Source organism: Capricornis sumatraensis, chromosome 13 (assembly GCF_032405125.1).
Source record: "Capricornis sumatraensis isolate serow.1 chromosome 13, serow.2, whole genome shotgun sequence".
NCBI classification, from domain to species: Eukaryota; Metazoa; Chordata; class Mammalia; order Artiodactyla; family Bovidae; genus Capricornis; species Capricornis sumatraensis.
This window is the reverse complement of record NC_091081.1, coordinates 36,887,869-36,900,010: the sequence shown is the minus strand read 5'-3', so window position 1 is coordinate 36,900,010 and position 12,142 is coordinate 36,887,869. Positions and strand designations below refer to the sequence as shown.

The following is a 12,142-nucleotide window of genomic DNA, read 5'->3' as shown; positions in this document are numbered from 1 at the left end:
GACTTGTTCAACTTCAGCTTCTTTGGCTTTAGTGGTTGTGGTATAGACTTGGATTACCATGATATTGAATGGTTTGCCTTGGAAATGAACAGAGATTGTGTCATTTTTGAGACTGCACCCAAGTACTGCATTTCAGATTCTTTGTTGACTATGAGGGCTACTCCATTTCTTCTAAGGGATTCTTGCCCACAGTAGGAGATATAATGGTCATCTGAATTAAATTTGCCTATTCCAGTCCATTTTAGTTCATTGACTCCTAAAATGTCGATGTTAACTCTTGCCATCCTCTTGTGTTCACTGCTAGGATGTAATATTTTAATTTTGCTGCTAAACACTGCTGATAACATTGATTAATTTGTTTGCCAGTCATTTATTAAGCTTTTACTGCAGTGCAGGGAAAGCAGGGGTTTAGCATCTGTAAAAACCACACAAAAAATTGCAATGTATCCCATTAACAGTAGCACCTTCTAAAAACTGTGATAACAATGAAGAGAGATGACATGCAGAGGTGACAGCTGTTGTTCTAAGAGAAGAGTAGTTAGGAACATAGGCCAGGAAGAAAGGTAAGATACTTTAGATATAAGATACTATACTTGGCAACACCAGTGGTACCAGTTAGAGAAGGGAGGTAATAGAAATATAGAAATGATTGTGAGAAATCTTGCATGCCAAGAAGCTTCTCCATTTTACTGCTTATGAACACAGGACACTATCCCATTCTCGTTCAATTACATTTTTATGATGACAGCTTATAGTATTTTCATCTTTTTTCATTTCTAAACATTCTGTAAAATTTCTTTATCCTTTCTAATTTTGTTTACGCATAGGTTTTTTACTTATTTGTGATTAGATTTGTTGTAAGTTTACTTTACTTTTTAAAAAACTATCTTTAAAAATATTTTTATAGGACTCTAGTGGATGTGACAGTTGGACTGTGAAGAAGGTTGAGTGCTGAAGAATTGATCCTTTTGAACTGTGGTGTTGGAGAAGATTCGAGAGTCCCTTGGACTGCAAGGAGATCCAACCAGTCCATTCTGAAGGAGATCAGTCCTAGGTGTTCTTTGGAAGGAATGATGCTGAAGCTGAAACTCCAGTACTTTGGCCACCTCATGCGAAGAGTTGACTCATTGGAAGAGACTCTGATGCTGGGAGGGATTGGGGTCAGGAGGAGAAGGGGACGACAGAGGATGAGATGGCTGGATGGCATCACCGACTCAATGGACGTGAGTTTGAATGAACTCTGGGAGTTGGTGATGGACAGGGAGGCCTGGCATGGTGCAATTCATGGGGTTGCAAAAAGTCAGACATGACTGAGTGACTGAACTGAACTGAACTGAGTTAATAAATCTAGTTTATTGTTTTTCTATTTTGTATTTAATTTTATTTTTTCAACTTTAGTATTTTTCCATTTTTAGCAATTCTATTTAATATTATCTAACGGTTAAAATTTAATAATTAACTTATTATAGCCCCTACATATCTGTTTCATTTTAGAGTATAATTTGAACTGTGAATTATAAATTTGTCTGTACTAAGTAAGCTTTCATTATTTTCTAATAAGAGTGTTGTCACTCTCTCTTTTCCTTCTATGAGCACTTTCTGAGCTCTAAGTGTCAGAAGAATAGTCTTTCAAATGGTTAGGTTTTATATCAATTTATCAAATCCAAAGTGTAGAAGGTATGTGTGTATGTTTGTGTCTGTATCTATCTATACATACACACATATATGTGTGTTTGTATGTAGATAGGAATATATAGATATATATATTTCTGTGTATATAGTTTATCATGTAGAATTTCTTTCTAAATTTCTATTGTATTTTGCTGTTGTTGTTCAGTAGCTCAGTTGTGTCCAACTCTTTGCTATCCCATGGAGTGCAGCACACCAGGCTTCTCTGTCCTTCACTATCTCCCAGAGTTTGCTCAAATTCATGTCCACTGAGTGGGTGAGGCTATCTAACCATGTCATCCTATATTTTTATATATTTACTAGGCTTCCATGTAAAAGTCTAATTTTAGAAACGGCTTCTTACCTGGGAAAAAGCTTGAAAGTCTTGGATGTGATTTAAGTGCACATGACTTGGAATGAATTTGGTAAGCTAATTAACTTCAACCAAATTCCTTTATCAGAGAATGCATAAAAAAAGATTCTCAATCTGTAACAAAAAACTATACAGTACTATTATTTTTTAAAATCTAGGAATGTTTAATGTTCTTGCTATCATAAATAAAATAAGGGGATTCATGGGATATACTTATTTGAGCAAATATTTTAATTATTTTTTTTCAGTTTTTTATGACCTTCTTAGTCAAAAATTGCTTGCCTCATGTTAGGATCTTCAAGTTACTATACCTAAGTGAGCAGCTCCCAACACTGGATTCCACCTTGAATATTTCAATATAGTGCATACATGGGCTGGGAAAATCCAAGGTCCTGCACTCCCTGACACAAATATCACTTACAGAAACTAAGAGAAAATGTGGCCCTGTCCCTTCCAAACTCATTCTGTAAGTAGGACAAAAATGAATCTGCTTACTCATTGTAATGGGTTTTATCTGGGCTTATTTGAGGATTAAATAAAACACTATGAGATATACACAGAGCTTCCCAAGCAAACTCAACCCACGTCAGGGAACCCTAAGTAAGGGGAACAGATGACCCTACCTATTATGTAAGAAGTCCTCTTTACATATTATAATTAGACTCCTCTACGTAATTAGAATGCTGTTTTTAAATACATTTACTTATTTGGCTGTACTACATCTTATTTGTGCCCATGTGACCTTGCTCCTCATTGCGCCATACAGGATCTTTTAGTTGCAGCATGTAGGAGTTTTTAGTTGTGGCATGTAGGATCTAGCCACCTGACCAGGGATTGAACACAGGGCCCCTGCACTGGGAGCATGGAGTCTTAGCCGTAGGCCCACCAGGGAAGCCCCTAGAATAATTTTAATTACACTATAGTTCTATTTACTACTGGTGGTGATTTGAAAGGATATGAAAGTGATTTTTAGCATTGAAATCATTTAACACATAAGTTATTGGGTATATTTTTAATGTCTTTTCATGTTAAATACATGACACCTTGCAAACATTAGAGATATTTTTCTGCTAAACCCCCATTTTAAAACTGTTACCTTTTTAATCTAAAAATAATCTATTATACTCATAAATCTGTATGAGAAGTATTTTCCTTTAAATATGGATAATTTGAAACTTTAGGTCTTAAACCACATCTTGAAGCTCTACACACTATAGAGTAACCTGAAAATATTAATAGTTGAAAACTAAAAAAAGTTAACATTTTGCAGTCTCTTCTTTATCATTAGCCCAAAAAATAGGCAGTAAATTTTTATAGCATTTTCCTTCACATAAAATCTAAGTTTGGACAAAGTCTCCCTACTCATTTAAATTTAGTTAAAACAACTAATGTTAGTTCAACACTGTTAAATACAACAGATTTGGGTTTTATTCTACTTTTCCCTTTTCCAAATCTCTCTCATGCCAAGGATGTTGTGAATTTACTGCCTAATACCATCATGTAATTTTAGAACCTGACTGAACAGAATCTACATCGCATTAAGAAAGCTCCCTATGGTGTGTCTATGTTAGTTACAAAGCGCCATGTGAAGCACTGCCATCTACTGGGAATGTCTGATAATCACAGGAACAAACAAAAACAGGAACTTTGCTTTTTATAAAAATATTTATGAGCACTGCACTGCACTAATACACTGGAAATATGAGGAGAATCATATAGATCATTCTGTCAAGGAGATTAAAATCTGGTGAGGGCCACAAATAAAGACAGAATTAACTATAACAAGTTGTGAAATTATAAGGAAGACTGTGGTAAGTGCTAAAAATGTGCAAAGAAAGGGAATACAGAGGGAACACAGAAAAGGTGGAATTCATGCTGAGTGGTGAACTAGGAAACACTTCATAGAAGAAGTGATACTGGGCAGATTCTAAAGAACAGTGGGTTTTCAACAGATAGATCTGTGGAGTGATAATATACAATTTTGCATTTATAACCCTTAATCTCATAAAGATACATTCTGACTTAAGTAAGATTAGTTTCATCTCTGAAAGAGATGGAGAAAAAAGAGGCATTGGAAAAAAAAACTGGGGAAGGAAAAAATTTGGTTCTGTGTGGTTGGAACCTAAGTAGCTAAGGAATAGAATGGAAAAGTTAAATTAAACAAATAGATCAGGGTTTTAATAGACTTTTAAGACCAGCTAAGGTATTTAAACATTTTTCTTAAGATAAACAAACAGCAAGTCAGCAAAGATTTATGAGCATAGTACTGATAAACTATATAATTGGAATTTGGCTATATTATGAAGATGCTAATGTAGAGGATGAATTAATATATTATATATTTGACTATTGCTGTGCTATGTTGAGTTGCTCAGTCGTGTCTCTTTGCAACCCCATGGACTGTAGCCTGCCAGGCTCCTCTACCCATGGGATTCTCCAGGCAAGAATACTAGAGTGGGTTGCCATGCCCTCCTCCAGGGGATCTTCGCAACCCAGGGATTGAACCCAGATCTCCTGCTTGCAGGTGGATTCTTTTACCATCTGAGCCACCAGGGAAGCCCAAGAATACTGAAGTGGGTAGTCTATCCCTCAGGGGATCTTCCCAATCTAGGAACAGAACCGGGGTCTCCTGCATTGCAGGTTTCTTTACCAGCTGAATTACCAGGGATATGTACATATTATATATCCATATTATATACAACATATTTATGTTCCTGCATCTTCTATTAACATGGTATATTTATAATTGTACTACATATAATTAAAACATAATGTACAATTTTATATATTTTATATCATGCAGTTTATAAATTACATATAGAAAATTATACTATTAAAATTCATATATTACAAAATATTTATGAATTTTAATGAATGCCTCAAAGTATATGTGGTACGAATGTGTATGTCTCTGTGTACGTGTGTATACAGCAGCACTCCTGCAATCTATTTTCTCCCTCAGTTGGGAATGCTCAAGAAAGAAAGATGCCCTGGTCAAACTCCCTTGAAAACATGCTACTGATGGTCCTCTTGGCAATTATACTAATGGTATTTACTTGACCTCTAATGCTCTATAGTTGCAGGAAAGCCTTATCTCTGTAATGCTTTTAGCTGATGGACATGGTCTCTCCAGATAGCTCAATGCAAACAAACCAGGAATGTATGGACTCATGTGGCCTGGGCTCCCTGAAAAACATCACTAAGCTGTGTACATATCAAGGTACCAAATGAAAACATCTCATAATCAGGAAGTATCACCATAGGAAGTAGTACCTTCTGTTAAGCACAAACTCACTTTACCCCATATGCTAATCACATGCACTGCTTTGTATGTCAATCATACCTCAATAAAGCTGTTAAAATTTTTATTTAAAAATCTCATGATCAAAATAGCTCTCTTTTGCATAAATGATGCCCAGAATGATTCTTTTCAAGACTTCACAAGTAAACTAACTGCCAGAGGAGAAAAAGAGAACGGTGGCGGCAGCTGCAGACTTTTCACAACCACGTGTATTCTTGACGCTGTTCTAAGTTGAGTACTAGCTAAAATCTCTGATTTTTGTGTGTCTACTTGAATATTTCAACTCTTTGTATTCTGTGTCTGTGTGTCTGTATGTATATATGCACATATTTTTATATGGTAAAAAGTGAACATGTCCCAAAAAGTCCTTTAATTCCATCCCTACTATAAAACCACTTTTACACTTGTTGCATATGCTTTCACATCTATGCACCCTACTCTACCCAGCTTAAAAATCTAAATGGAAGCAAGAAATTTGTTAACTACATCCACAACACCCAGAACCATGAAGCTGGCACACAGCAGGTAGTTAACAAATGTTCAGTAAATGAGTGAATGAGAATATAAATATATTGCTTTTTTTTTCCCCCTGGGATTGTGCTATATATAGGACCCAGCTTGCCTTTTCAATGAAGAATATAACCTGGATATCTTTTAAGTCTGGTTCTTATAACTCTGTCTCATTCTTATTAAAAGACTGCAAAGTAGCATTTTATTTGATGACTGTAATAGGATTTGTTTAATCATATTTTCTTTTGTTGAATATTTGGGTTGTTTCCAACATATTCTGCATTAACAAGAAAGCATCAGTGAATACTGGTATTACTATATCTATGTTTCTGTGCTATTATTTCTATAGGTTAGACCTCTAGAAGGAAAAGCATAGTTTAGTGAGAGTTTTCAAATTACATTCTTTTTCACTTTTGCCAATCTAATGGAAGAGGAACATCTCAAGTTAATTTGGATTCTTTTTAAGCTTCTTTTTTATGATTTTCAGTATTTTTATTTCTACTGTAAAGTGCTTTTTCCAAATTTTCAAAAACATATTTCTTACTGACTATCAACAACCTCAGATATGCAGATGGTCCTGCCACTCTAATGGCAGAAGATGAAGAGGAACTAAAGAGACTCTTGATGAAAGAGTCTTGGTGAAAAGGCTGGCTTGAAACTCAACATTAAAAAAACTAAGGCCATGGCATCTGGTCCACTCACTTCATGGCATACAGATGGGGAAACAACCAAAACAGTGACAGACTCTATTTTCTTGGGTTCCAAAATCACTGCAGATGGTGACTGCAGCCATGAAATTAAAAGACGTTTACTCCTTGGAAGGAAAGCTATGAGAAATCTAGACAGCATATTAAAAAGTATAGATGTCACTTTGCCAGCCAAGATCCATACAGTCAAAGCTATGTATGGATGTAAGAGTTGGACCATAAAGGCTGAATGCTGAAGAATTGATGCTTTCGAATTGTGGTGCTGGAGAAGACTCTGGAGAGTCCCTTGGACAGCAAGACTCTGGAGAGTTCCTTGGACAGCAAACCAGTCAATCCTAAAGGAAATCAGTCCTGAATAATCATTGGAAGGACTGATGCTGAAGCTCCAATACTTTGGCCACCTGATGCGAAGAGCTGAGTCATTGGGAAAGACTGAAAGCAAAAGAAGAGGGCGGCATTGGATGAGATGGTTAGGTAGCATCACTGACTCAGCGGACAAGAATTTGAGCCAACTCTGGGAGATAGTGAAGGACAGAGGAGCCTGACGTGCTATAGTCCATGGGTTTGCAAAGAGTGGGACATGACTTAGTGGCTGAACAACAAATATTTATTAGTTTACAATAACCTTTTAATTACAAAGGACATCTAAGCTTATTTTATGTGCGACAAATAATTTCTATTATTCTTACATTTTATCTTTTTGGAGATAAAGATAGAAAAAGATTCTTTTTATCTTACATCTTATCTTTGGAGACTGATCCCTAGGTCGGGAAGATCCCCTGGACAAGGAAATGGCAATCCACTCCAGTATTTTATGGTATATTTATCATATTAAAAAACATTATTTTAAAATATTTAAAAATGCAACATAAACTTCATAAGTTCTGTACTCCCTTTTTAAATTTAAATTCCCATAATTAGATCTAGATGACGCTATTCAAGACAGGAAATGTAAAAGAATTGATGTTTAACTAGTTACTGGGGTAAGGCAGAGTGTTAAGGCAAACTGTTAAGGTGACTCCCACACAATGAATTTGGGCTTGAGAACTGAGTGAATTATGATGCCTTATATAAATATATGGGAGAAACAACAGAGTTTCTGACATGTTTAGCAAGAGATGTTTTTGGAATATCAAAGTAGAAATACCAACTGTGTTTGGACAGGACTAGAAGTCAGTAGAGAGATAGGGACGACATGCAGAGACTTAGGTGATACTGACAAGGAAGTGCTTTTTTCCAGGGTAAATATTTAGAATAAAGAAGATGGCAAGTGACTCGATCCTGTGCTGTAAGAGGTCACTGAGTGGATGTGGAAGTGAAAGTCACTCAGTTGTGTTCGACTCTGAGACCTCATGGACTATACAGTCCATGGAATTCTCCAGGCCAGAATACTGGAGTGGGTAGCCTTTCCCTTTTTCAGGGGATCTTATCAACCCAGGGTTGGAACCCAAGTTTCCCACATTGCAGGTGGATTCTTTATCAGCTGAGCCACTAGGGAAGTGCAAGAATACTGGAGTGGGTAGCCTACTCTTTCTCTGGGGGATCTTTCTGACCCAGGAATCGAACTGGGATCTCCTGCATCGCAGGCGGATTCTTTACCAATCGAGTTACCAGGGGTGAGTGGATGTGACTGCTGATTAATCCACAAGCTGGACCTTGGCAGTCAGAGGATTCTCACTCCCTTTTCAGCGAGGAGAGTTTGGGCATGGAGAAAAGTGGATGAATCACTAACATTTTCCTATGTTCTACCATTATGTTAATATTGTTTAGTCCAACTACTCCTTGGTCTTTTGGCTAAGATCAAGTGTAATATTGCTTAGTCAATAATAGATCCAAACACAGGTTTAGAAGTTTTCCTGTATTTATTATGGTTAAGTTAAAGAGACTTCAATAAAATAAGACTTGGAAGGAAGAACAATCAGGTACTTTTGACATAAAAATGAAATACCTACAGGTTTATCCACACTAAATTATCTTTTTCCCCATACACAACACATGTTAATATTTCTTTGAATGCTAGATTAAAGTTTAAAAACTTACCCCTCAAAATAAGCATACATATAACTTCCTCTTACCTGCCGTAAAGTTCGTGCCACTATGCTTTCTAATACTGGTCCTCTATCTTCATGCAGTAAATGGACTTCATCAAGAATCAGGAGCTTTACAATTTGGGAAAGAGCCACGTCTCCAACACTCTTTCTTGTTACTACATCCCATTTTTCTGGTGTGGTCACAAGCATCTATAACACAAGAAAAGATAAATTTAAAAGAGGAAAAAGATCATATATTACTTAAATTTTCACTGTCATTCAAAAAGAAATATGATTGAGCACTTATATACAGATCAAATAAAAGGTGTTAAAGATACCCAAAATGTTATCTGATTCCCTATACACAACAGTCACTTCTCTATAAGTTGTGATATTAAGCAGTTCTTTAAAACTCAGTAAAGGTAGTCTGTCAGTAAATTGTACTGTAAAGTGTACAAATTACACAAGCATATTTAAAATGTATCTTACAATGTAAAAAAAAACCAAAAAAACAAATGACACTATCTTTTAAACAAGTGTGTACTGATAATGGCTTTCATTTGAAAAGGTATGAAAACAAGTGAACAAAGCATTAAAAGGAAATGAAAAGGATACCAGGAATCTACTCTGGTATGGTCGGTCACCTGTTTATACTTCTCCAGATTTGGAAGAAACTTGACTACTGATACACAGGTTTAAAAAACTACCCCCTTTAATATCGACTAGTATATGCAGCTCTTTATTCTAAAAAAACAATACATATATTACAGCATAACCGGCACGTAACAGCAGTAAAAACAATGAGTCACCGGAGATCCAGGGTACCTAGAGCAGAAGGCGAGAACAGGGTATTTATGTTAAGTTCTTAGAAGAGACCATTTGAAGTGAGCTGTGATTATAAATCTATTTGCTTTCTACATATTGAATTGCTTGTGTCCTCTAAAAGCATACTATGGCAGAGAAAAAGACAAGTTTAATAAACCTCCTACTATGGTAATATTACACCATTATATATTTAACATGTGAGGTAACAAGTCAAAAACTGAAGTTTATCTTAGCCAGTATATCAGATTATAGAGCCTGATGATAATCAAAATTCAACTATTTCGTGAAGAAGTTAAATGAGACGGGAGTCAGATTGTTCAACATTTTTGTTGTGTTATAACTCTCATGTCTGTTTTGAAGCTGCTTACAGGAATGGTAATCTTCTTTTCTTAGACTGCAAATCACATACACTTCTTAATAAATGTACAGTCCAAGTTTGTCAGTATAATCTGTTGCATTATTAGAGATACCACGATCACTTTGAAATAAACTATATCAACCACAAAATTTAGCATCTGTATTTCAATATAACATTAATTGGCAAACTATAATGAAACAGATTAAGGCATTCATATCTAAGGTGTAAAATACTATGAAGCTACTTAGTTAATTTCCTAAAGTTAAATGGTAATATTGAAGCCACATCAAATGCTACATTGAAAAAAAATACGCTACTGGAATTAAGTATAAACAGATGTATAATGAATTTTAAGATCTAAAATGTTTGAGACATTCACTATGCATTAATTAACATCTTTTATATTCCAATAATTTAAACATAACTTCCACTTTGAAAAATGACAATTTAAAACAATCCAAGATATATCTTACAAATATGCTCAGGGATCACTCATTAACAACTCTTTAACTGAAAATCCTAAAAAATATGCCCATGTGTTTCCAAAAGCAACAATTCTTCTAAACTGTAAATTCATGTTACATTAAAATATAAAATAAGCTTACAATTCATAAATGTTAAGAAAGCTACAAAGTATACTACAAAGCTAATAATGTGGTAACAACTAAATTTTAAAATAAACATTTTCAAATATAAGAAAACTACACCACCAAACCTTAAAAACCCATTTTAGCATTTTGTTTTCTATACTTTCAGCACAGTGAGAAATGATTTCATTTATATTACCATTTCATTACTCTAATTCCCTGAACAAAAATGGCTAGAAAATAAAGTGTCACATTTGCTTAATGAATTGGAACTCATGCAAGACATTTCCATCTGCTCTTGTATTAGGGCATGGGTTAACTGTCAATATTTTTACTGTCAACTCAAATTTCTCTCAATACATGTACTTTATTCCTTTAGGAGTATAAAAATCATTAATCCAAACTGTTCCAGTTTTAGCCTAACCACTGGTAAAACGGCACAGTTGAGATGCTATACAACCACTATTGTGTCAACAATTTGGTATATTCAATTTAAAATGCTCCATCCATTTGACAGCTAAACCAAAAGACCTAAGACTCGCTAGAGCCACTTCATCTGGAAACTAACATAAACATAATCTTTTGCCTTTTAAAACATTGTGACCCAGGGGAAATCACTTTATCTCTCCTTCCCTTTTTTGTCTATTGTGTTATTTCTGACATGTAACATATACAGATTTAAAGTGCACAATGTGATGATTTGATACACATACATATTGTAAAACCATTACCACAGTGAGGTTAGTTAACACTTTCTTCCCCTCACTTCATATTACTTTTGTGTTTCAGTGTGTGTGGTGATAATATTTAAGATCTGCTCTCTTAACAACTTTCAAGGATATAACACAGGAATGTTAATTATACTCACTGCACTGTACATCAGATCCCCAGAACACATTCATCTTATATCTGGAAGTTTGTACACTTTGACCAACATTTTCCCATTTCCCTTATGCCTAAGTTCCTGGCAACCAACATTGTACTCTCTGTTTCCTTCCTGAGTTTGGCTTTTCTTCCCCCATATATAAGTGAGAACATAACAGTATTTGTCTTTTCTTTTTTTGACTTATTTCACTTTAGCGTAATGATCTCAAGGTCCATTCTTCTTGTGGGAAAAGGCTGAATTTCCATTTTTTACAGCTGAATAATATTCTATTCTACATATATGCCACATTTTTTTTTTGGTCCATTCATTTCTTGGTGAACACTTAGGGTTGTCTCCATATCTTAGCTATTGTGAATAAAGCTGCAAAGAACATCAGAGAGCAATCTCTCTTCAAGATAATGATTTCAATTCCTTCTGATATATACCCATAAGTAGAACGGCTGCATCATATGGTGGTTATATTTTTAACTTTTGGGGAGAACTTCGAAGTGTTTCCATAGTGGCAGTACACATTTACATTCCCAGTTTACAACAGCAACTTACAATAGTGCACAAAAGATCCCTTTTCGCCACATCCTCGCCCGTATTTGTCCTCTCTTGTGTTTTCTGATAACAAGTCAATCTAACCGTTGTAAGGGGATATCGCATTGTGATTATGACTTGCATTTCCCTGCTGATTAGTGAAGTTAAACATCTTTTACTGTCCTGGGGGTCATTTGCATGCCTTCTTTGGAAAAATGTCTTTTCTAGTCCTCTGTCCCTTTATTGTTGTTTTGTTTTTGGTTTGGCTTTTGTGTCATGTGTGTGTTTTGCTTTTGAGTTGTGTGGATATTGAGTTCTTTTCAGATAGATGGCTTGCTAACGTTTTCTCCTACAGGTAACCTTTTCATTCTGCTA

At 35.3% G+C, this 12,142-nt stretch overlaps 1 protein-coding gene across 1 annotated transcript in view; it reads right to left on the bottom strand.

Moving 5' to 3' along the window:
* The window catches only part of ASCC3 (activating signal cointegrator 1 complex subunit 3), a 318,333-nt gene that overhangs the window by 191,796 nt on the left and 114,395 nt on the right, over nt 1-12,142 (bottom strand). The window contains exon 10 of the mRNA XM_068985127.1: nt 8,635-8,799. Within this exon, the coding sequence (XP_068841228.1) occupies nt 8,635-8,799 (165 nt within the window). The remainder of the gene's footprint in view (nt 1-8,634; nt 8,800-12,142) is intronic.